At 45.6% G+C, this 26466-nt stretch overlaps 1 protein-coding gene across 1 annotated transcript; it reads left to right on the top strand.

The window, feature by feature from the left end:
* Nucleotides 1-5411: 5411 nt before the first annotated feature.
* USP1 (ubiquitin specific peptidase 1) lies at nt 5412-26310 on the top strand. Its single transcript, XM_044302060.1, has 9 exons — nt 5412-5540; nt 6987-7216; nt 7492-7618; nt 9420-9524; nt 9606-9766; nt 10991-11649; nt 20725-20889; nt 21281-21482; nt 25014-26310. The coding sequence occupies exons 2-9, from the start codon at nt 7044-7046 to the stop codon at nt 25732-25734; spliced, it is 2313 nt and encodes a 770-aa protein (XP_044157995.1). The 5' UTR covers nt 5412-5540; nt 6987-7043; the 3' UTR covers nt 25735-26310.
* Nucleotides 26311-26466: the final 156 nt, after the last annotated feature.

The following is a 26466-nucleotide window of genomic DNA, read 5'->3' as shown; positions in this document are numbered from 1 at the left end:
ACCGTCGTCGTGTTGTCTGAAAGGATCTTTACGTGCTGACCCACCAGAAGAGTCTCTGCAGCCTTCAGGGCTTTCCAGACTGCTTCCAGCTCTCTGAAATTGGAGGACTGAGAGCGGATTGTTGGACTCCAGGAACCTTGGAACAAATGATCTCCTACTTTCGCTCCCCATCCTTTTCCGCTTGCATCCGTAAGTACTTGAATGTAGGGAACCTTCTCCCAGGCAACTCCCAAGGACAGATTGCTTGTGCTTCTCCACCAATTCAGGGAGGTCTTCACCGCTAGGGGAATCAGAACTTTGTGATCCAAGGAGGACTGTTGTTTGTTCCAAGTTCTGAGGATCCATGCTTGGAGGGATCGGAAGTGGGCCTGACTCCATGGGACGGACATGATACAAGACGAGAGCAGACCCAGGAGGCTCATAGCTTCCCTTATGGGACATGACCTCCTGTTCTGGAAACGTCGAACCTGTAATTGAAGGTTTTTGACCTTGTCTGGTGGAAGGAAGGTATGCTGGGTTCGGGAATCCAGGATGACGCCCAAGAACTGGATAGTGCTGGAGGGCACCAGGTTCGATTTTTTCATGTTCACCAACCAACCAACCCAGATCTTGAGTGAGAGACAGGAAGGTTTGTAGGTCTGTTCTGAGTTTGTTCTCCGAATTCCCAATTAGTAGGAAATCGTCCAGGTACGGTATAATCACCAGACCTTTGTGTCTCAGGAAGGCCACCATCTCGACTACCAGCTTTGTAAACACTCTGGGTGCAGATGATATCCCAAAGGGGAGGGCCGTAAACTGGAAGTGATGAGTTACTCCCTTGAGGTCCTGGATGGCGAACCTCAAGAACCTTTGTGACTCTGGATGAATTGGGACGTGATAGTAGGCGTCCTGAAGGTCTACTGAGCACATCAGGGCGTTCCTCCCTATTAACGGAATCAGGGACTTCAGGGATTCCATCCTGAACTTCCGATAAATGACAAACTTGTTCAGGGCTTTCAAGTTTATAATTGTGCGGAATGAGCCCTCTTTTTTCTCTACCAAAAACAGGTTCGAATAGAACCCTTGCTTTTGCTGTGTTGACGGGACTTGTACTATCACGTTCGTCGCCAGAAGACCTTGGACCCCTTGCAGAATCTTTTTGCGCACTTTGGGGGAACTTGGGTTGGTGACAATAAAGCGGTTTGGGGGAGATGAAGAAAGTTCGATGTGGTACCCGGATTTTATTATGTCCCGAACCCAAGGGTTCCGGGTAGTGGACTCCCAAGGAGTCAGAAAATTCTTCAATCTCCCCCCAACTCTGGCGTCACTGCTTGTCCGAGGGCTTATTCTGGGAGGAGGAGGGGTTGCTTCTACCCCTGCCCCCTTTTGGGTAACTCCAGCGTCCTGACTTCCCTTTATCCTTAAAGGGTCTATTCTGGCTGGTGGGGGCCTGAAAAGGATATCTCCTTTTATAGGGTCTCTCCTCTGGGAACCCCTTTTTTTTGTCCGCCGCTTTCTCCAGGATACGGTCTAGGACAGGCCCAAAGACATATTCCCCCGAGAACGGGATGGAGCATAGTTTCATCTTTGATGTGTTGTCGCCTGACCAGCTCTTCATCCACAAGGCCCGGCGGGCCGCATTAGAGAGCCCTGCATCCTTTGCCGCAAATCTGACAGACTCGGCTGAGGTGTCTGCCATAAATGCTGTGGCGGATTTCAATAGGGGGAGGGACCTTAGGATCTCATCCCTGGAAGTATTATCTCTGATGTGAGATTCCAGTTCCTCTAGCCACAGCCTCATGGATCTTGCCACTGAGGTAGCTGCGATGTTTGTTTTTAAAGTGAACATCGCCGCTTCCCACGATTTTTTTAGGAGGCTATCTGCCTTCCTATCCATGGGATCGCGCAGCTGAGAAGTGTCTTCGAACGGCAAGGCAGTCTTCTTATTGACCTTTGCGACTTGAATGTCGACCTTTGGTGTTTCACTGAAAATTTTTGCTTCGCTTGAGTCAAACAACAGCCGGTTCTTAAAGGACCTGGACACCCCCAACCTCTTTTCCGGGTTGGACCACTCGTCAAGTACCATATCTCGTATGTTCTCGTTTATTGGGAACACCCAGGTCTTTTTAACCCTGAGTCTCCCAAACATCTCATCCTGGACCGAGTGGGCTCTAGGAGTTTCTTCAACCCCCATAGTGGCCCGGACCGCCTTTAGAAGATCTGGCATCTCATCCAATGAAAAGCAGAATCTTCTATCTGATTCCGAAGTATCAATATCAGAGGAGGCCCCCTCGTCCTCCCAGGCTCTAGATGATGAGGCATCTTCCTCTATCATCTCCGGGTCTGATAAGGAAGGAGATGGACCCCTACGTCTTTTTGGTGGAGGTGCATCCCTGGGTGAAGACATCTGGGATAAGGAGGTTCTTACTTCCTCATGGATCATGGACCTTAATTCGTTAAAGAAGGAAGGCTGTTCTTCAGCGATAACGCTAGAGATGCAGTCTTTGCAAAGCTTTTTGCGATAGTCGTCCGGAAGCCGTTTAAGGCAGGACACACACTTTGACTGTTTTCTGATTTTTTTCTGGGCCTCCTTAGCGACCTGGGAAGAATAACCCCCATTAGCCATCTAGGTATACATGGAACTAACAGACAGAAGCCCCAAGCCAGAGAAGTGGAGGAGGAGGAACAGGCAACCTGGTACAGTGTCTAGGAACAAGTAACAGGGTGGAACAAAGCGCTTCCCCACAGGGGACTTACTGCAGGCGGCACAGAAGGGTCTCCAGGGGAGCGGGGTTCGGTCGACATGACTGCACGCTGCTCCGATGTACGCCGGTACACTGAGACATTCGGCACCGCTGGCGCCGAAAATTTGAATGTGAGACGCCTCTGAATGACGTCACTTCCCTCGTCCACCGGAAGTGACGTCTGCCGCTTTCCTGAAGCGCTTAGGCGCGCACCCGGCGATAGCCAAGCAGGCCCGGCGGGAGAACGCGACCCGGGAGCAGGCTCACATATCGTAATGGAGCGAGTCCTCCCTCCTTCACCCCTGCCCAGCGTTAGTACGAGGACCGCAGGAGGGCAGGGGGAACACCCGGTAGGTGTCAGGACGTTACATTCTCTTCATCTCCCCGCAGGGAGACTCTCTCTGCCCCTGTCCTCTGTAGGGACAGGAAACACTGGTGCTGGTGGTGGGAGGGGGGGATTTAAACCCTCTCTCTGTTCCTGCCCCTACAGAGGTCAGGGGTCAATCTCCTTGTAGCCGTCGTGGTGATGAGGTGGAAAAGTATAATTAATATTTTCCTATAAAACTACATATAATCTGCTCAGCTCCTCCTGCTCTATACCACGCTGCCTGCAGATTACATGGTGACAGGTTCTCTTTATATATAATCTGCTCAGTTCCTCCTGCTCTATAACACGCTGCCTGCAGATTACATGGTGACGGGTTCTCTTTATATATAATCTGCTCAGTTCCTCCTGCTCTATAACACGCTGCCTGCAGATTACACGGTGACAGGTTCTCTTTATATATAATCTGCTCAGCTCCTCCTGCTATATAACACGCTGCCTGCAGATTACACGGTGACAGGTTCTCTTTATATATATATATATATATATATATATATATATATATATAATCGTGTGCATGAGCCCAAAGGGTGCAACTACACTGGTGGCGGCCAGGATCGCCGAGTAGCGGTCAAACCGTAGAAATTAATGGGATCGCAGCAGTGTTGTGACTGGTGCGGCAATCTCATTCATCCTGGCCGCCACCAGTGTAGCCGCACCCTTAGGGCCCATTCACACAACTGTATATTTGTGTCCGCATCTGTTCGGCCATTTATTTCAAAGGGGCCGCAAAAAGATACAGACAGCAAACCGCGTGCTGTCCGCATCTGTACTTCCGCTCCGTGCCCCTACAAAAAAGATAGAGCATGTCCTGTTACTGTATGTAATTGCAGGCATTTCTATCAGAGGGCTGGCTGTTACGCAAAATGCAGGAAAAACTGTATCCGTGTTTTGCAAATCCGCAGACCGCAAAAACGGATACAGTCATCTGAATGAGCCCTTACATACTGAGGCTATACGGCATCCTTGGACACGACCAAAATATGACAGTTTAGCGGAGCAGCCTCACAAGTGAAAGGGGCTGCACCGCGACTCGCAAGTTGCCAGAACTGCAACAATCCAGCAGCAATTCTTGGGCCGCGCTGTGACCCCATCCCGTTCAATGGCTGCACTGCAATCGTTGGTCGTGCAGCGGGCATCACAGCCCCAGCCTAAGAGCTTATGTACATCTCCATATACGGAACACGCAATATAAGCAACTGTACGAGTACCATACATCAGGGATAAACACATTTTAGCACCCCCCCCCAACCTTTTTGGGTCCTTGTATTAACCACTTTACCAAAAAGCAGGTGGAGTGGGCGGGGCAAAGCTGGTCCAACCACCCCAGCACATTTATTATAATTTAGCGCAAGTTACACGCCAGCTCCCATCCTGTCATACGGACCTGCACAGATATGACACAGGCGTGCACTTCTCAAAGGGCATCTGTCAGCAGTTTTGTCCCTATGACACCGGCTGACCCGTTACATGTGCGCTTGGCAGCTGAAGGCATCTGTGTTGGTCTCACGTTCATATGTGCCCGCATTGCTGCGAAAAATGAAGTTTTAATATATGCAAATGAGCCTCTAGGGGCAACGGGGGCGTTACCATTACACCTAGAGGTTCTGCTCTCTCTCTCTGCCACGCCCTCTCTAGTTTGACCAGACAATGAAAACATCCTCACACCTGGCCCTGTCAAACAAAGTGCAGACGACGCAGCAATTGCACGGACAGCAGAGCCTCTAGGTGTAATGGCAACACCCCTGTTGCACCTAGAGGCTAATTTGCATATAATAAAATATCATCTTTCTCAGCAATGCGGGCACATAGGAACATGGGACCAACACAGACGCCTTCAGCTGCCAAGAGCACATGTAACAGGTCAGCCGGTGTCATAGGTACAAAACTGCTGACAGATGCTCAACTGTGGTGCATCTGATGTAAACCGCCAAATGCCCCGCCCCCACTGTGAATTATTTTCAACCATGAAAAAACGTACACGTCCCAATAAATAAATGCAAAAAAAAAAAACATTTCAGTCACTAATGTCGATAAAAATCCGTTCAGCTGCAGCATGAAAGAGCTGCCATGTTCCCTCGAGGTGAAGATCTATTCTCCACAGCTCCGACCACCTCCCTAACCGCCAACCCCTTCAAACCACGGCGACCAATGAAAGAACTCCGTCGGCCTTACGTCATTCAGCCCGCACACCAGCAGCAGGACCACGTGCTACTATTCCGCCAATCAAGTCTCAAGATCTGGTCGCCCGTAACGAAAAGTGAAAGCTCTGGGCGGAAGTTAGCTTACGTAGGAGGTGGATGATGTCATCACGTCGGGGAAAAAGGCGGGCTCCGGCCTTGGGAGCTCCCGGATCCTGATTTGTGGCGATTTTTCCCGCCAGACCGTGTACAGATGTGCTGAGGCGGCAGACGCCCACCGAGGCCCGGCAGGTACTTGTTCTCCCGTAATGGTTCTCGGCCCTGAGGCCGCTGTGTGTGGCCTGTACCCACTTCCCGCCTTTGCTCATGCTGCGTTTTTGAAGTGTGCGCAACAGTCTGAGAGCAATGGCGGCACTCGTAGTCCCCTGTGTCACGTTGTCCTCCCGGTTTTTAGTGACCGAAGGAGCCGAGGCGCAGGGCCCCTGTCGGTAGTCTTGTATGTGCCCCCCCTAGTATAGGACTGCGACCTGTGGTGGAACTACAACTCCCAGCATGCTCTTCAGCCGCCCCAGCAGCACATGTTGGAATGTGTAGTGTTCCTGGGGGTCCTTTGGTGGAACTATAACTCCCAGCATACTCTGCAGCCGCCCCAGCAGTACATGTTGGAATCTGTAGTGTTCCTGGGGGTCCTGTGGTGGAACTACAACTCCCAGCATGCACTGCAGACGCCCCAGCAGCACGTGTTGGAATGCGCAGTGTTCCTGGGGCCCCATACAGTGTAGACACAGCCCTGTGAGGGCCACGTGTAAAAATGTGCCAAACCATAAAATAAAACCACTGACAGGTGCAGTGAATAACCTGCTGACGGTGGCGCCTCTCAGGGGGTTCAGTGTAAGGATCCGAGCGACCGACCATCACCTGTCAGAGTGTCCAGCCGGTGTCCTGGGGTGTCCCTGGAGTCAGTGATTAGTCCCTACCAAAAGTGGTCCGAGGAAGGAGAACGGTGACAGGTGCAGAGAGGAGCCTGTGTGCTCTGATCCCATGGCTGTGATAGGTGTCAGAAGACGGGATATCCACCGCATGGGTTCATAGTCGCCCTCACACCTTACCTTCAGATAGCAATTCTGGGAAACAAACATTTCATGCGACACGCAACCGGAAATGCGCCGGCAAAAGAGTCTGTGAGGGCGCAGACAGCTGCTCAGCAGGGGCCATTTTGGTTTTTGTGGGATGGCAGGTTCCTGGATTTAGATGGCCATCATAAAGAGCACCTCCAGATATATAGGCTCTTAGTGGAGCCGCCAGTAGTCGGGACTCATTCAGCACAGTTTATTCTATATGGTACCTGATGGAGCGTGACAAGACACGCTGGCCGTACAGCTCTATGCGCGACTGTTGCTACTTTCACACTAACGGCACGGACCTCCGGCAGGTTGTTCCATCGGGTGAACAGCCTGTCGGATCTGTCCTGCTGCTAGTGACTGTGTGCCTCCGGACTGCCGCTCCGTCCCCATTGACTATAGTGGGGGTGGAGTTCCGGCAGCCTCTCGCCGGAACTCCGCCCCCATTATAGTCATTGGGGACGAAGCGGCAGTCCGGAGGCACACGGTCACTAGCGGCAGGATGGATCCGACAGCCTGTCGGAGGTCCGTGCTGCTAGTGTGAAAGTAGCCTGTGCCGCACGCCGTGTATGACGTTTTAATCTAGTCTACAGTGTAAAACTTTTATGTCTTATAGGTGAAAGCTTTTGTACGGCCCACCCTGGATCGGGGGGGACGAGAGCACTACAGGAAAATGCCAGCAGTTACTCAGTGTGAAAGTCAGACAGTGCTGGCCAAAGCTAGCCCCACCAGGAGGAGCCGCCTGTCCCTGCGCTTCTTCCATAAAAAGGAGACAAAACGCGCTTTGGACTTTGCGGAAACACCACAAACTGAAGAGCAAAATGTGGACGAGAAAGCGACAGAAACGTAAGCGCTAGATTTCTTTTTACCAACTATTACCCATGTGTCAGTGCTTGGCTGTCACCTACAGCAGGCCCGGTTACTTTACCCTGCTAATCAGCCAGGGGATGTGGCTTTATGTGCACGGACCGAGAGAACTATATACGTTCTCTCCTTCAGTGTATAATGCACAAATCATGATAATATGAAGAAGTCTTGTCAACCGCCAATGTATGTGATGTTGAGTAGGTTCCACACGTGAGGTATGTCAATCTGATGAGATCCTTATGTTTTTCTTGAAGCTGTGATCAGGTGGTTCCTGCTGCTCAGCTCTCCCCTCCGGTCTGCTGTGTGAAGAAAGAAAGCTTGGCTCCTTTTGTAGGATTCAGCAATCTTGGCAACACTTGCTACCTTAACAGTATACTTCAGGTACATATACTCCTTCCCTTTTTCTTTTCATTGGTGTATTTTAAGAAAGCCTTGTATCTGTGCGACCTTAGTCTCACAAATATATTATTTTACAAATTGAAGTGATTTTTCTGTAGTTAAGGGTAAGTTATCAATAACAGATTAGTGCGATGTCCGACTCCTGGCAGCCCCACCAATCGGCTGTTTGAAGAGGCTGCAGCACTCTGGTAAGCGCAGTGGCCTTGTCACAGCATATCAAGCATAGTGCCAATAATTGGATAGCTGCTCAAAGTAAAATACAATAATCTGCAGCACTCGCCAGTGTGGAAAATCAGAGTGGTGATTTATTCACAAATCAGCATGGAACAAGCGACGTTTCGACCTTCATCGGTCTTTCTCTTTGCTTGAGAAAGACCTATGAAGGTCGAAACGTCGCTTGTACCATGCTGATTTGTGAATAAATCACCACTCTGATTTTCCACACTGGCGAGTGCTGCGGATTATTGTATTTTACCTAGACCTTGGGACCACTGGCCAGGATACCAATCTGCGTGCACCACCACCTTTAAAGGTATCTTTAATGATTTTCCCAATGGGATCAGTAGTGCTGCCAAAACTTTTTTGTATACCTGATATTGTAGCTCAGGCTCATTTACTTGAATAAGACGAGCTGCACATAGGGCATGTGACCAATTAACGTGACGTCACTGGCCGAGGAAGAGGTCACAGGGCTTTCCAGACCACCTCCGTGGCCTTTTCAAACAGCTGAATGGTGGTGGTGCAGGGAATAAGACCCCCTACCAATGTGATATTGTTGACCTATCCTGATCAGGGATGAGTGAATCGACTTCGGATGAAACATCCGAAATCGATTCACATAAAACTTAGTTTTAATTAGGGCTGAAACGATTACTCGATTGAATCAAGTAATTCGACACACAAAATCCTCAATGCAAATTTTTTGCATCGAGCATTTGTTTGTGTCATGTGACCACCGAGCAGGAGTGAAGTGCTTGCTATTACTCACCGTTTCGTGGTCAACCGCCGGCCTGTACCGCACTGCACAGCGTTGTCTGACGTCAGGACGACAAAGATGGAGGAGCTGTGGAGCCGTGTTCCTGCAAGAAAGGTAAGTATTTTCACTAGCGCTGGGGACATGGCACTAATGGGGGACATGGTGGCAATGGAGGCACTGGAGTAGGGGGACATGGCAATGGAGGGGCAGATGGAACTGGTGGAGTGGGGGACATGGCATGGTGGGGCTGATCTGATGGCATGGAGGCACTGGGGTGGGGGAGAGCTGAAGGCACTGGGGGAACGGAGCTGATTGCACTGAGGGAACTGATCACACAAGGGGAAACGAAGGGTGTTGGGGACTGATGAAGGAAAACAGTCTGTTATTTCATCTGAAGTTGATTCGCTCGCTCCATACAGTATTAGACTGTATTGGCTCTGATGAGCCTAAGTTATTACTTCGTGAAGTCTTGCGAGACTTCTCATAACTTCAGAAATGTATTTATACTGTAAGTAACCATTTCCTGAACCTGAGTTCGGGAAGTGTTTTTTACAGTCTAAATTTATGAAGTTATAATGAAAAGTCTCGCAAGACTTCAAAGTAATAACTTAGGCTTTTCAGAGCCAATACATTCTAATACTGTACAGAGCGCTCGCTCCATACAGTATTGAAATTCAGTTTTATGCGAATCAACTTCAGATGTTTCATCCGAAGTTGATCCACTCATCTCTAATCCTGATGATATGTCATCATTATTCTGCACCCGGAAAACCCCTTAACCACCCTCTCTCCATACTGTACACACAGGTTTTATGCTACTGCCCTGGATTTAAAAGTGGCGTAAAACAACTGAGTGAAGTTATATCTAAGAGGAGGGACAAGGAGGACAAAGAGCATGCTGGCGAAAATAAAGTTAGTTGTTGTTTTTTTGTTTTTTTTTGTTTTTGGCTTTTGTTTTCTTTTATGTCTGATTTTAAAATGCATGTCTTACAGGAGAGTGCGAAAGAAGACTTACCTGCAAGTTATGAGGTCATCTGCAATTTGAGTTCATTGATTCATTCCACAGAACACCTACAAGTCAACTATCTTTTAAATCCAGAGAATTATGATACAGAGCTTGCTGCACAACCCAGAAGACTTCTCAACACGCTGAGGTACGAAGTGCTATACGCCTGTAATACAGTCTGCTGTTTAGGGATCGACCGATATTGTTTTATTTAGGGCCGATACCAATAATTTGTGAACTTTCAGGCCGATAGCCGATAATTTATACCGATATTCTGGGCATTTTCATTTTTGAAAAAAAAAATAAAAAATTCCCACAAATCTGCTGAAAATTAATGTTTATTGTTAATGTGTATTTAATTTTTTTTGTAAATCTTTCTTTTTCATTTATATTTAATATTTTGGTGTTTTTATTTTTGTAACTTTTTTTTTTTACCTAACTTTTAGCCCCCTTAGGGACTAGAACCCTTGTCCTATTCACCCTGATAGAGATCTATCAGGGTGAATAGGAGCTCACACTGTCCCTGCTGCTGTGTGCTTTGTGCACACAGCAGCATGGAGCTTACCATGGCAGCCAGGGCTTCAATAGCGTCCTGGCTGCCATGGTAACCGATCGGAGCCCCAGCATTACACTGCTGGGGCTCCGATCGGAGGAGCAGGGGAGAGGGAATCCTGTGGGGGGGCGCACTGCGACTGGGGTGGGGGGCCTTATGCGCCACCACTGCTTAATACTGGGGGGGCTTGGGGGGAGGCGCACTGCGCCACCAATGCTTAATACTGGGGTGGGGGGGGGGGGGGCGCACTGCGCCACCAATGAAGCTTAATCTCTAATTTATTCATATACAGGAGGCGGGAGCTGGCTGCAGGATCACATAGCCGGCTCCCAACCTCTATGAGCTGTAGCTGCGATCCGCGGCACCTGAGGAGTTAACTACCGCAGATCGCAGCTACTTGTCATAGAGGTCGGGAGCCGGCAATGTGATCCTGCAGCTCCCGCCTCCTGTATATGAATAAATGAGAGATTAAGCTTCATTGGTGGCGCAGTGGCCATAGCTCCTCCCCTTCTCGTCCCCTGTCCTTTTATTGGCGGCAGCAGCAGCACAGGGGGAGGAGACACTGCTTCCTTCTCCCCTGTGCTGCTGCTGAGGGAACATGGAGAGCGCTGACAGCAGCGCTATCTGTGTTCCCAGTACGCTATCGGAATATCGGCAAAATAAATGCCGATAGCGTTCAAAATCCTGAATATCAGCCGATTAATATCGGTAAATCCGATAATCGGTCGATCCCTACTGCTGTTTCCCTGAGTGTACCATTTAAATCTATGTCCTACCTGTCACTATCTCAATCTTCTTTCATTATGATCCCTTTACCAGAGAATTAAATCCTATGTATGAAGGATATCTCCAGCACGATGCGCAAGAAGTGTTGCAGTGTATTTTGGGAAACATTCAGGAAGCCTGCCAGAGCCTGACAAAAGAGATGAAAAGTTTGTGTGTGAATGAACCAGCTACACCACAACCTGAAAGCAAAGAACCAAGTGCTTGTAGTGCTGGGACCCCGGACCTCTCTGAGGATGTATCTTCTAATAATGAAGCAGAGAGTCCAAAAAGTGAAAATGGCAAACGAAAGAGTGATAGTGAGGTTGGAAATGTAAAGAAAAAAACAAAGCTAACTAAAGAGCCTGCACCCGAGGAGCAACGAGTAACCAGATCAAAAAGGAAACCAGTCCTGGAGAAGCAGAAGGATAAAGCAGACCATTCTAAAGTCCGTGCAGACGCTGCTCCCACCAGTCACACCCAGCACAAAAAATCCAGATTAGGGCTGAACTGGTTAAAATCGGGTAAACAACCAAGTATTTTATCAAAGTTCAGGAGTTTGAGTAAAACGGACAGCTTGTCTAAAAGCTCTCCCGCTGAGCCTCAAAACCTGAATGTTAAATCTGACCCAGATCAGTCCAAGAGTGAGGAGCCAGTGAAGGAAAATGGTGACTCTGAGTCAGAAGAAGGTAGCGATACCAAGACCTCCCAGAATGGTTGGTATTGTATAACTTTCATTAGAATTTTCTATCTACAGATACAGTACATGTAAGGATGTTGTCTTTACACAGAAACGTCTGCACGTTATTTTTTTTTCAGTTTTCCACTTTTTGGCCTATGCTTACAAGGAATATTCCAGTCTCCACCATGAAAGGTTAAGATGGGAATAACCTATTAATCTTAAAGGGGCTGGCCCATCTCAGACTTTGATGGCACATCACTAAGAGATGCCATTAAAGTCTGATGTAGGTCTCACCTCTCGGACCTACTCCTTTCTCCAGAACGGGGCCCCAGAAGTGAAGGAAATCACACTGCGCATGCATGGGTGCTCTCTCCATTCACTGCTGTGGGAGTTCTGAAAATAGCTGAGCGCACCGCTTGCATAGGGCCACCCCCCCCCCACTTACTTCTATGGGTCTGCTAAAAATAGCTGAGCGAGGGCTTGGCAATTTTTGGAACTCTCATATTGTTGGGGGAGCGCACCTATCTGACATTGATTGCATATCCTAGCAATATACTGTCAATGTCTGAGGTGAGACAAACCCCCCTTTAAAGGGAACCTGTCAAGCACATCCGCAATACCCAGTCCCCTAGCACTGTGCTTTTAGTGTGTAAAAAAAAAAAAATTTGATGCATATGCAAATTAACCTGAGATGAGTCCTGTCCCTGACTTATCTCGCATACAGGACTCATCTCAGGTTAATTTGTATATGTATCAAATCGTTTTTGTTTTTTTTTTGTTTTTTTTTTGTTTTTTTTTTTAGCACAATAAAGGCACACAGAGCTATGGGGACAGGGTATTGTGGGTGTGCTAGCGGCCATCTGGCAACCCATGTCCTCAGCTCAGCTAGCTTTGTTGGAAAGAGATTGCCATGTGCTATATGATGTCTGATTTTCATTTTTACATTAATCGTGGGATCACCCTTTTAAGAACTAGGTAGGGAGTGGTTATAAGCCACTTTTATCTTCTCAGGTTTAGGAACAACCTGCTACTGCTAAATTTCAGGAGCTTTTAATGTCCTGTACATGTACAGTGGTGTGTGTGTGTGTATAAAGTCCAGGACGGTTTACGGCACGGGGACTACAGTGTGTAATACAAGCTTTACTTTGTTCTGTATTTATTTGCTTTCCTTTGATGTAATCAAACTTTTCCCTATCATCCATGACATCACCATGAGAGAGGGTCCGTCTCCCAGGACAGGAAACCCACAGGTATAAAAAATGAGGAGCCTCTCTCTTCCTCAGTGGTTTCCTGTTCTAGAAAGTGGATCCTACAGGTACGCCATAGAGGGGAGTAGTTTATGGCAGTTTTGTTGTTTTTCAGGATAAACCTAAAAAGGCATCCTCTAAAACAAAATATAAAGAATGTGGATTGAGTAAAGCAAACTTGTCTCCCGCCCTATACTAAGCTACTTTGTCACCCTTGTACTGAGTCTACAATCACAGAAGAATCACCTTCCATGATGAAATGCATGAAGAAGTTAGAGTGGAAGTGGGAATGCACTTAAATCCAAAAAGGTTCCTCATAAGTCTCTGCCAGTTTACTCCGATATCTCTAGTTTAGAAGAGGATGAGTTTTAGTTAGAAAGTGGGGAACTCGGCTCAGATTCGTCTTCTGAGGGGGACAGGGGTGGTAAACCGCTCTTTCCTATTCAGGATACGGATCAGCTTTTAAAAGCAATAAGAGCGACCATGAACATTGAAGACCGAAAAGAGGTTATTTCCATTCAAGATGTAATGTTGGAAGGTCTAGAGGGAAAAAAGTGTTTTTTCATTCATAAAAATGTGTCTTAATATCTAATGAATAAATACAGACAAACGGAGCTTTATTCCGTCATCAGTTAAACGGAAGTATCCCTTTTAAGGAGCGAGATTGCCAATCCTGGGATCGGGCCCCAAAAATTTATGTGCCCATAGCAAAAGTATCCCGTAGATCAGGGGTAGGCAACCTCCGGCACTCCAGATGTTGTGGAACTACAACTCCCAGCATGATACTTGTTCTGCTCTTCTAAGAACTCTCATAGAAATGAATGGAGCATGCTGGGAATCGTAGTTTCACAACAGCTGGAGTGCCGAAGGTTGCTGATCCCTGCCGTAGATCCTCCCTTCCCTTTTGATTTAGGTCAGCTAAAAGACCCTATGCATAGGAGGCGGACAGTTTTCTTAGACGCACATGGGAATCAGTGGGGGCCTCCTTTAGCCCCTTAAGGACTCAGCCCTATTTCACCTTAAGGACTTGGCCATTTTTTGCAAATCTGACCAGTGTCCCTTTAAGTGCTCATAACTTTAAAACGCTTTGACTTACCCAGGCCGTTCTGAGATTGTTTTTTTGTCACATATTGTACTTCATGACACTGCTAAAATTGGGTCAAAAAAGTTAATTTTTTTGCACCAAAAAATAAAATTTTTACAATTTTTTTTGAAAAATTAGCAAATTTCAAAGTTTCAGTTTCTCTACTTCTGTAATACATAGTAATACCCCCAAAAATTGTGATGGCTTTACATTCCCCATATGTCTACTTCATGTGTGTAGCATTTTGGGAATGATATTTTATTTTTTGGGGATGTTACAAGGCTTAGAAGTTTAGAAGCAAATTTTGAAATTTTTCAGAAATCTTCAAAATCCCACTTTTTATGGACCAGTTCAGGTTTGCAGTCATATTGTGAGGCTTAGATAATAGAAACCTCCCAAAAATGACCCCATTCTAGAAACTACACCCCTCAAGGTATTCAAAACTGTTTTTTCAAACTTTATTAACCCTTTAGGTCTTCCACAAGAGTTGATGGCAGATGGAGAAACAATTTTGAAATTTCTATTTTTTGGAAAATTTTCCAATATAATCAATTTTTTCCAGGAGTAAAACAAGGGTTAACTGCCAAACAAAACTCAAAATGGGTTGCCCTGATTCTGTAGTTTGCAGAAACACCCCATATGTGGTCGTAAACTACTGTTTGGCCAAACGGCAGGACATAGAAGGAGGGGAACGTCATATGGTTTTTGGAAGGCAGATTTTGCTGGACTGGTTTATTTACACCATGTACCCTTTCAAGCCCCCTGATGCACCCCTAGAGTAGAAACTCCATAAAAGTGACCCCATCTAGGAAACTACAGGATAAGGTGGTTGTTTTGGGACTATTTTAGGGGTAAATATGATTTTTGGTTGCTCTATATTACTCTTTTTTGAGGCAATGTAACAAAAAAATTAAATTCTAAAAATTTTCTACATTCGCTATTTAGTTTTGTGGAACACCTAAAGGGTTAACATAGTTTGTAAAGTAACTTTTGAATACCTTGAGGGGGTGTAGTTTCTTAGATGGGGTCACTTTTTTGGAGTTTCTAGTCTAGGCTACATCAGGGGGGCTTCTAATGGGACATGGTGTCAAAAAAAAAACTGTCCATCAAAATCTGCCTTCCAGAAACCGTATGGAGTTCCCTTCGTTCTATGCCCTGCCGTGCGGCTATATAGCCATTTACGACCACATATGGGGTGTTTCTGCAAACTACAGAATCAGGGCCATAAATATTGAGTTTTGTTTGGCTGTTAACCCTTGCTTTATTACCGGCAAAAGGGATTCAAATTGAAATTTTGCCCAAAAATGGCTGTTTTGGCACCGTTTTTGTTTTATATTTTTAACACCGTTCATTCGAGGCGTTTGGTCAAATGTTATTTTTATAGCGACGACTTTTACGCACGCGACGATGCCCAATATGTATGGCTCTCAGACTTTGGAGACACTAAGCAGGCATCCTAAAAACTGTGGCCCTCCAGATGTTGTAAAACTACAATTCCCACCATGCCCTGCTGATGGCTGTAGGTTGTCTGGGCATGCTGGGAGTTATAGTTTTACAACATCTGGAGGGCCGCAGTTTGAGGATGCCTGCTCTAAAACTAATATTTTTTTGGGGAAAAAAAATTGTTTCTGTGTCTCCAAAGTCTAAGAGCCATAGTGTTTTATGTTCTCTAGTGGACTGTTGGGGATTATAAAAATTTAGTACTCCATGGAAGTGTGATACTCCCTGAAGCAATCGATAACGCAGAGGCCCGGATGATCGGGGCACGTGTCACATTGAGTGGTGGTGTCCTTCCGTATCCCCCTCTTGTGACACACTCTGCATCTTTTTTGGGTTCGTCCCTTCTTTCCAGTATGGGGGACCACACCTGGAAAGTGTTGGCCAGGGACGATCCGGGCGCCTCCAGTTCCCGAGGTACTCCGGCCTGCTCTTTCCCGGTCCGAAAAGATCAGGTCTTTGAGGACTGCCTCATAGAATTGGAGGAATGTCCCTGTGCTGCCAGCGCTTCGGGATAGTACAAAAGAGTTGTACATGGCAACCTGCACCATGTAGACCGTAACTTTTTCGTACCATGCCCGGGTTTTGCGCATGGCATTATATGGCGTGAGGACTTGATCAGAGAGATCAACTCCTCCCATATACCGATTGTAGTCGACGATACCGTTGCCGCGGTACCTCGCACAGGGACTGGGGTGGTGCTGTTACCGTGGATTGTGGATAGCATAAGGACATCCCTCTTGTCCTTATACCTGACCAGCAACAGGTTTCCACTGGTAAGGGCACGGGTCTCACCCCTGGGGATAGGTACCTGGAGGGGGTGGGCAGGGAGGCCGCGCTGATTTTTCCGCACGGTCCCACAAGCGAACTTGGATCTGGCGGCAAGGGACCTGAACAAGGGAATGCTGGTATAAAAGTTATCCACGTACAAGTGGTAACCCTTATCCAGCAGTGGGTGCATAAGGTCCCACACGAGTTTCCCGCTAACACCCAGAGTGGGGGGACATTCTGGGGGTTGAATACGGGAATCTCGCCCCTCGTACACACAAAATTTGTAAGTGTACCCTGAGGTACTCTCACAAATTTTGTATAGCTTCACGCCATACCTCGCCCGCTTTGTGGGAATGTATTGGCGGAAACTGAGTCTCCCCTTGAACGCAACGAGAGACTCATCAACCGCGACCTCCCTTCCAGGTACGTAGGCCTGCTGAAATGTGGCCCCAAAGTGATCGATGACCGGCCGTATCTTATACAGCCGGTCATAGGCAGGATCACCTCGGGGTGGACATGCTGCATTATCGGAATAATGCAGACATTTCCGGATGGCCTCAAACCGGGGACGTGTCATGACCATACTGTACAGTGGGGTCTGGTATAGGACGTCCCCACTCCAGTATTGCCTGACACTGGGTTTTTGGACTAGACCCATATGCAGCACGAGGCCCCAAAATGTCCTCATTTCGGCTGCACTGACCGGCGTCCAGCCACCGGGTCTAGCCAAAAATGAGCCTGGGTTTTGAGCGACGAACTGTTGGGCGTACAGATTCGTCTGCTCCACCATCAAATTCACCAGTGGGTTACTGAAAAAGAACTGGTAGGGGGGGGCAAGTGGCAGGGGGGGCTCTGGGGTCTGATAGATGGATCAAAAAAGTTTTGTGTAAAAGTTTTTTTTTTTTTTTTTTTTCCTAACTAACTTTTCCCTTCTTTCCCTTCCTAATGGTGCCTCTCCCTCACTGACCCTAACCTACCTGAGTGGCGATGGGTGCAGGAGGGTGATGGATGCCGATTAGGGGGACGCTGGTGCTGGACGATGCTGCACGGTCAGGGTGCTGGACAGGAAGAGGAGGGGAGAGAGGAGCGCAGGAAGTTTGAATCTCGCGCCTCTCTCCCCTGCACCAATCAGCACCCTGGACAGCAGTGTTCAGCACCAGGGCCAGCACCGCCTCCTCAAATCCTCGGACTGCGATTGGTGGTGTAAAATTACGCCACCGATCGCAGTCTTTTTCCGGTTCATCGGGTCACAGCACACCCGAATGGACCGGAAACGCAGAAAACCGCAGGTCTGAATGGACCTGCGGTTTTCTGCGATCGTCTATACGGGGGGGTCAAATGACCCCCCCCTGCGTTGTTACGGGATGCCGGCTGAATGATTTCAGCCGGCATCCCGTTCCGATTAACCCCCGCGGCGCCGGAATCGCGAATTGAAGCCATGACGTACCGGTACGTCATGGGTCCTTAAGGATTCGGGAAACATGCCGTACCGATACGTCATGGGTCCCTAAGGGGTTAAGCCCAATATTGCCGCTACTTGTACATCCAGAGCCCTCATCTTATGGATTAAACTGCTCGAGTCTCGGATTAAAGATAACGTTCCCAGAGAACAATTATTGGAGAATATTCCAGTTATTGCTAAGGCGGCGGATGCCTCTGTAGACTGTTAGATTGTCTGCCAGAGCGGCTTCATTATCTAACACTTGTCAGGAGATGTGGTATCAAAAAACCACCTATGTAATATTCCTTGCGAAGGAAAGTATTTGCTTCCAGAATTTCCAACAGCAGTTGGATCTTAACCTCTCTAAAAGACGGGTTCAAGTTGGAGTTAGATGAAGCAAAAAAAAAAATCTGTGGCGCTCACCAAGCTTGTTGCACACAAGAAGCGCAGATTGTGCTGGGAACCAAGCGCCTCAATCCAATGTGAAAAAATAGGATACAGACCTCCAGCTTCTAATTCAGTGACGGCCTTTATTAATAGTGTTATACCAACAAAGAGAACAGGTACCATAGAATACCCAAAATATCAAAATTCTTTTATTGCGACATAAAAACATAAACAGATACAAATATGTAGAGACAATAACAAAGTGCCCACAGCGACAGCTCACAACGATACTGTAGCAAAGCAACAAAATATCACATTCAGTATCCACAGCCAAAGTATTCAAAATCTGCATACCGTGTGTCTAGAGAAGCATATCTATTATGTGAACATCTCAAGCTATCTCTAACATGTAATGCAAGTATGTCGGGTGCAAATGATATCTATTAGTCTGACCCGTTCGGTATTGAAGTGTACATTTCTAAACATCGACGAGATGCAGATAATGTTTACTGAGTCGGTCAGAATCTCTCTTACCCGATAGATGGCAGTGTGTGGGTGGGCTGTCACTGTCTGGCCTGGTCCTCTACGCGCGTTTCGCGTTAGCTTCTTCAGGAGGATTCGCTTTCTAAAAGCACCAGAGGTTTTTAAAACTATCTTGCGGCCAATGGCTGATTTCCCTCACGTCATGTGATCCGTCTCATTGACTTCACTTGCGGCGCATCATGTAATCGCACGGTGGGTGTTTCAGGGACTTCCGCCTACGCGATCCCAGTGAGGGCAGCCTACGTCTGACGTCACCAGGATTTTGCCTGACGGGACGGCGCAAGTCCACCCACCTCCGATCCATGATGCGCACGGAAGTCATCTCAATAACTTACTAGGTATACAAGCGTATGGAAGTAAATCTTCATCATTATTTGAAAGTGTTTCTAATTCTCTCTTTTTAATAGATATGCGATCAAAGGTATATGCCCATTTATTAATCGCATATATTATCTTATCTATCTCTAATTAGCCTCCCAAAGTGAAGTGTATACTAGAGTATAATATTAATATTGGTGGGGGATATGAATCGGAGCAAGAGAGATCCAAAACTACTCAAAATTCATGTCTGTGTATTAATATACTACAGGATGATATGACGGAGATTGAATATTTATAAAGTGCAAAGAAATGTGTATATATACACGTGCATAAAGTAACACTTGTGCTATATACGTAAGTGGATATATATTCAGCATGTGCAGAAGGTATGTGCCCGCATCGGTGGGAAGCGTTCACACACAATGTGCACATACTAAATACATCCAACAATAGATATACAATTAATGAATGTGTATAAGATTATTAGTGCCATGTGAAGGGTCATGAGGATATATGTTGATGACGCGCACGGGGTCGGGTGGATCTAACCGTGCCAAATGCAGCGGATATCATCAGTTCCCACAGCACATCAAGTTTTCATACATCCCGGTACCCCCTACATATATATATCTCTCAATCTGTGTGTGGCGGCCTCAGATAAGCGGGCCGGCGTGTCTCCCACCCTCGAGCCCATCTTCTGAGGTGGATGGCATCACACAATCCAGACCCCCCACACAGAATCGATCAGTTAAAGTGCTCAGTGCATAATTCTATATTGGTAATCGGTGCATATATCTCACAACTTCTTAAAATCAGGTGCATATTTCATTATTTAGAACAATTATTCATAAATCTACCTCACCACTATTAGTGGCCTATATCAATATCGATTTATAGTTAAGTGTTGCAGTAAAAACAACGGTGTGTTCCGGTCTACGCGTTTCAAATCAATAGATCCTTCCTTATGACCGGTTAGTGTTTCTCCCTTCCTTTTGTGATCACCCTAAGAACCTTAAGGAGGCCGAGCTCTATCATTTGGATGTTAGAAGATGTGTGTTGGCTTATTTAGAGGCTACCAAGGGGTGGAGGAAAGCAACCTCTGTGTACAGTTTGAAGGCCCTAATAGAGGGAGATCAGCTAGTAAAAGTTCCTTAGCCAGGTGGAAAAGGCATGCTATCTGTTTAGCTTATGATTCCCTGCAGAAGCCAGTTCCCCGGCGATGGTCAGCTCACTCAACAAGAGCGGTGGCAACTTCTTGAGCAGAGGCTTCAATCCAAGACATCTGCAAAGCCGCAAATTGGTCATCTCCTTTGACCTTCTATAAGCACTATAAGTTTGACTCTTCTTCTTCTGACTTGTCCTTTTGGCCGTAAGGTTCTCCAGGCTGATTTTTCTCTGGGATCTCTTGTGCTGTCATGGACGATAGGGAGAAATGATAATTACACTAACCGGTAATTAGATTTTTTTAGTCCATGACAGCACCCCTAGATTCAACTCCCCCCCCCCCCCCCCCCCCCACACACACCTTTTGCTGCTTTTTGGTCATGGGTGAGCAAGGAGGGAAAAAAAATAAAGTTAAGTAAACGTGAAGACAACATAAGCCTTCAAACAAGCGAGGAAAGTCGGATGATTGGATCACGGAGGGCTTCTCTTCTTATACCTGTGGGTTTCTTGTCCTGGGAGGTGGACCCTCTCTCGTGGTGCTGTCATGAACCCCTGAAAATTCAATTACCAGTGTTTTTGGTTTGTAAAAAGATATGGTTTTAATTAAATGTGTGGGTCTTTTTAGAGCTGATAGATTATGATTCATAATTGTAGAGACAAGTGAGTTTGAACTGGTGAAGAAATTATTCCAGGGCGAGCTGGTGTTACGAACGCGATGTCTGGAATGTGAATGTCTGACTGAACGGAGGGAAGACTTCCAAGATATCAGCGTTCCTGTGCAGGAAAATGATGCCCCAAAATTAGAAGACTCATCTGACAGTAAGTGCTTCCTTCACAGCCACTCAAGATAATCAAAACGCAACACATATAGGAACTGCAAATTGTATGCAGCACTGTCTATCCAGTCATGATGACATCCGCTGCAACCGAGGTGGATGCAGATGTAATGTGAGCCCTGAGCTATTTTTTATTTTTGAGAAAGTATGGCTGTCACTTAACATATTAAACAAACCAACCAATGTAATGCATGATAAGCTTTATAGTTGGTTTGGTTTTTATTGGGGCACTCTGCATTATGACAGATCCTATGTAGGTTGTGGGGGCAGACAATCCATCAATATGTGGACCTGTACGCTGTGATTTTGTTTATCTTAAATATTCTCAGTCAAGGTATTTGTCATCTGTTCTCTTGTATTGTTTTTTTTTTTAGTCTCGCCTGATCCCAGACTGGAAATCAAAACCTTAAAATGGGCAATATCCCAGTTTGCATCTGTGGAGAGAATAGTTGGAGAAGATAAATACTTCTGTGAGAACTGCCTGCATTACACAGAAGCTGAGAGAAGTCTTCTGTTTGATAAGATCCCAGAAATTATGACCATTCATCTGAAGTGCTTTGCAGCAAACAGTTCAGAGTAAGTGTTTGCCTTATTGAATCTGCATGAGGTGCCGATACCTTTTGTCTATTTATTATTGTACCACTGCAGGCAATTTCTGGCCTTGGTGAAGATGGAATGTAGATATAGCGGGACCGCAAGGTGGCGCAATAACACCGTCCAGGACACTTAAATGCAGGATAAGAATCTTCTTTATTAAATATTATTATTTTAGCCAAATACAAGATCTACGCATTTCGGGGATGCTAAGGTCCTCTTCATCATGTTAAAATGGCTCAATGGTAAGTGTGAAGTGCACAAAAGGTATTTATACAAAAAACGACAAAAGCAGCAAATGTGGACAGCCCAATGGGAGTGGTACTTTCCACAGGTGCCTCCTCATTTGCATATAATTAATACATCAAAACACAAAATCATTTGAAACTCATAGGAGGTAAGGGCAATATATTGGTAATCATGTTTTTAGTTTTTGTTTTTTTTTAAATGGAAAACAAACCCCCAGATTGATGCAAAAACTAGGGGAATGACCGTATTCCTTGTATTTTCTGGAATTCTTCTGACACGATGGCATAACAGGAATCTATGAAGTTCCCTTTATGATGTGTTGGGTAACAGTTGGAAGGCAGCTTAAAGACCAGATGGTATGCCTGAAGGGTGTAGGTCTTTTTCTGGTCTTAAGCCGCATTCCAACTTTTACCCAACACCTCATAAAGGGAACTTCATAGATACCTTTTATGCCATCGTATCAGAAGAATTCCGGAAAATAAATACAAATTCAGCCAAAAAACTGAATTTCTTATGAGAAATCAGCCCTAAAAAAATGAAGGATTTTCAGTCACTAATTCTGCACAGCAAATTTTGGACAAGAAAGAAAGTGAGTATATAATGGTTCTGGATTCCACAGTTGCCACTTTCTACCACCTTCCCAAAATTCACAAGAGCCTTGAAAATGCCCCCCCCCGGGAAGACCCATTATTTCAGGAGTACAATCTATCACATAATATCTTTCTACAGAAACATGTGACAAACCTCAGATCATACATTAAGGACTCCACCTCACTTATAAAACTGAAAAATATATGGGAAGACTCCTACCACTGGCTCACTGTATGTGTCAGCTTTATACTCCTAGGAATTAAATGCACATCAGACTTGCTGAACAAAGACAAGTCCATGTCAGAATAACTGAAGAACTTCATTCTAGAAAGCATTAAGTTTATCCTGACACACAGTACGTTCCAATTCCAGGAGAGCGTTTTCAGACAAATACGTGGCATTGCTACATGGCATTTTTGAGGAAACCCACATTCACCAAACAGTATTGGACTGAGAATGTGATATTCTTCAGAAGCTGCATAGATTATCTGATTTTTTTATTATTATTTTTTATTTGGAAAGGAGATAGAATCTTCTATGGTGGTACTATTGCACGTTTGTTTTTTTTATGATACCTTTTGTGCACTTCACACTTACCATTTTAACCTGATAAAGGGGGACCTTAGCATCTCCGAAACGCATAGTTGTTGTATTTGGCTAAAAGAATATTCACACCCACCAATTGTAAACACTGGGTCATAAGAAATTAATAATGGAGTAGAGAGAGCCTTCCCTATACAAAAATTGATACCCAAACAATAGAACTAAAGCTCCATCTCATGGTAAGAAAAATCTTTAGTGAATAAATATCACAAATCTTGACACATATAAAAACCACAGTAGACAGGCATATTTCAATAAGGAAAAAACCCGAAGGGGACTGGGGGAAATCAACACACATAGGCATTCAAAAGTATTGTGGAACGCCACATAAAGGACAAGAAACCCTGGACAAAAATCCAAAAGGAGCATAAGTAGGCAATGTGGAATTCGAGAAACTAAGAAAAATACCCAAGGTAAGCGCGCCGATCCTTTAGTCTCCTTCTCCCAACGCCGTTTCGCCAGCAACCTGGCTTCTTCCGGAAAAATATTTAATAAAGAAGATTCTTATCCTGCATTCAAGTGTCCTGGATGGTGTTATTGCGCCACCTTGCGGTCCTGCTATATCTACGTTGCAACTCCTTTGGAGAGAATTGAGCCTTATCGCCTGAAGTTTCTGGATGCCACGGCTGCACACCCGACTATCGGACACATAATTTCTATAAGCCTATAGTAGAGTTGTGTCTGTTCATAGCACAACTCTTTAAGGTGAGCCTCCATTTCTTGCTCCTATAACCGGATCCATTTGTCTGGAACCTACTACCCTATGGTGCGCTCTTTTTGTTTCTCTAGCAAACATACGCCTAAACGAACAGTTGGTGAAGATGGAGGTATATGCCACAAGACCAGTGAGGCAAGCAATTGGCTGCAGTGGTCGCATGCCATATACAGCTATGTCACTGCTGCAACTTGTAAACACAGATCTGAGGTGCAGACCTTGGGGTACTTTCACACTTGAGGCAGAGGATTCTGGCAGCCATTTTTTATCGCTGGAACTGCCTGCCGGATCTGGCAATCCGGACGCAAACTGATGCATTTGTGAGACTGATCCCGATGCGGATCAGTCTTTCCAGTTGACATCAGAAAGAAATGATCCGTTTTTTTTAGTTTTTTTTTTTAAGGTCTGCGCATGCCAGAACACTTGGGGCCGGATCCGGCATTAATGCATTTTAATGGAAATTAATCTCTGCATTCTGGCAAGTGTTCAGGATTTGTGACCGGAGAGGAAACTGCAGCATTTTCTCTGGCCAAAAAACGTAAGAGGGACTGAACTGATGCATCCTGAATGGATTGCTCTCCATTTAGAATGCATTAGGATAAAACTGATCGTTTTTTTTTTTTCCAGTATTGAGCCCCTGTGACGGAACTCCATACCGGAAAACTTTTAACGCTAGTGTGAAAGTACCCTTAACCGCAGTGCTGGAAACAGAGGAATTAAAGGGGTATTCCAATAGTTTGAAGTTATCCACAGGATGGGGGATAACTATTAGATTGGTAGGGGGACCCATACTCCATGTAGCCCCTTTGAAATGCACAGATCAGCCGGTCGAGCATTTGTGCTGTTGCTCAATTAGTTTCTATGGGAACTTTGGAGATAGCTAAACTCCCATAGAAATGAATTTTGCGGCCACTCTGTTCATTTCAGGGGATACTGGGCCCTGTTTTCGTGAGTGGAGGGAGTCCTGGCGGTAGGACCCCCACTGATCTAATAGTTATCCCCTATCCACATAACTTCAAACCACCATAATACTCCTTTAAGTGATGAGTATAGGGTATTTTATTACATTTGGGGACACTGAGGAAACTTTCGACTAAATCTGAACCCCCTTTTTAAGTGCATCGTGATGGATATGCCATTTCCAGAACAATTTTTTTACGTTAGTGGTGCTAAGTCATATGTAATGGCTGTACTGTTAAATGACTGCAAATTAAATACTCCTCTTTGCCTTCAAATACTCTTGCGGTTAAAGCCTTTGTCCTCCATGTGTACTAGGTGAGTGCTTACATTTTGTCCAGCCTTACATATAGCGTGGACCTTGCTCAATTTCTTTTGTTTTATGTCTTTATTTTCAGGTTTGATTGTTACGGAGGACTCTCGAAAGTTAACACACCCTTATTAACCCCACTGCAACTGTCCTTGGAGGAGTGGAGTACCAAGCCAACGAGGGACATTTATGGTCTATTTGCCGTGGTAATGCACAGTGGAGTGACCATCAGCAGCGGACATTACACAGCATATGTCAAACTGAGCGACCTCAACCTCCAGGTAGACCAGGTGAAAGCTCCTACTGACCACCAGGAACTAATGAAGACCGAGCCACTGACGGAAGAGGAGGCTCGAATGTCCGATGAAAGCCGTGACAGTGAAGTCACTTTTCGAACTGGTGCAAACTTGCCTGCGAACGGCAAAGTAGCCAAAAAGAATACGGACACAATTGGCCTCCTTGGAGGACAGAAAAGTAAAACTGACTTTGAGCAGCTTCCTACACCAAAAACAGCAAAAGCTGAGAAGGTTCAGAGCACTCTCCCTGACAAAGGGTTAACAGGATCCAGCGTCATAGACGATGTCCATAAGGGAAATGATCAAAAACTGCAGGCTGCTACAGATGGACTCAGCAGCAAGTCTGCATTGTATGCACTGCAGAGTCTGAGAGAGTACGAGGGGAAGTGGCTGCTCTTTGACGATTCAGAAGTAAAGGTGACTGAAGAAAGAGACTTTTTGACCACAATTTCTCCGAACACTCAGTCTACGTCCACTCCCTACCTGCTGTTTTACAAGAGGTTGGTAGAGTAGACATCGTCCTGGCTCCAGCCTGCAACCTGTATCATATGTACAGTCCCAGCTGCCAGTGTGTGTATATATTTGTATCTTGTATATAATCAGATCTAACAGACAAGCTGCAGTCATATACAGATTGCATGTAGAACCCGCGTATATATATACTTATATATAGATTGGATTATATACTATGTTTTTTTTCCACATAGACACTTAATACCAATTTCTTTTTTTTTTTTTAATAAAGTTTCTCATTCTATATACTAAAAACAAAGTAAATATTGGTTGAGTGACTAGTGGTCAGATCATGGCATAGAGCCCCCTCCCAGGTAATACAACTTTATGCAAAGTTACTTTGTCAAATCAGCAATAATGTATAGGCTTTTAAGAACCTATTTATCAACAGGTAGATGGCACGGACTGAGCGCCCAGCCATTACCGGAGAACAGACCCGTTCAGGAAAGCAAGGTGCAGAATCATTTTAAATGTTGTTTCGTAGAAGTTTTCTTAAGACTTTTTGTAATGAAAAATGTTGTCTGGTGTTGTGACCATACACAGGGTTTGTACTTGGATAAAGGTTTTTTAGATTTCTACCTTCTTCCATGTTTGGCATTTTTTATGGGTGATTGCTTATATTTGCATCAAGCACCTGTACTGACTTCAGCTTAAAAAAAGTGTAATTTAACTTTCATATAACTTTAGAAATGTTAATCACACATATTTTGTTCTATCAATTTAAGTCCCTTA

The sequence above is a fragment of the Bufo gargarizans genome, chromosome 7 (genome assembly GCF_014858855.1).
Source record: "Bufo gargarizans isolate SCDJY-AF-19 chromosome 7, ASM1485885v1, whole genome shotgun sequence".
Classification (NCBI taxonomy): domain Eukaryota; kingdom Metazoa; phylum Chordata; class Amphibia; order Anura; family Bufonidae; genus Bufo; species Bufo gargarizans.
The sequence above is the reverse complement of the archived record's forward strand: the minus strand, read 5'-3'. Positions and strand labels throughout refer to the sequence as shown.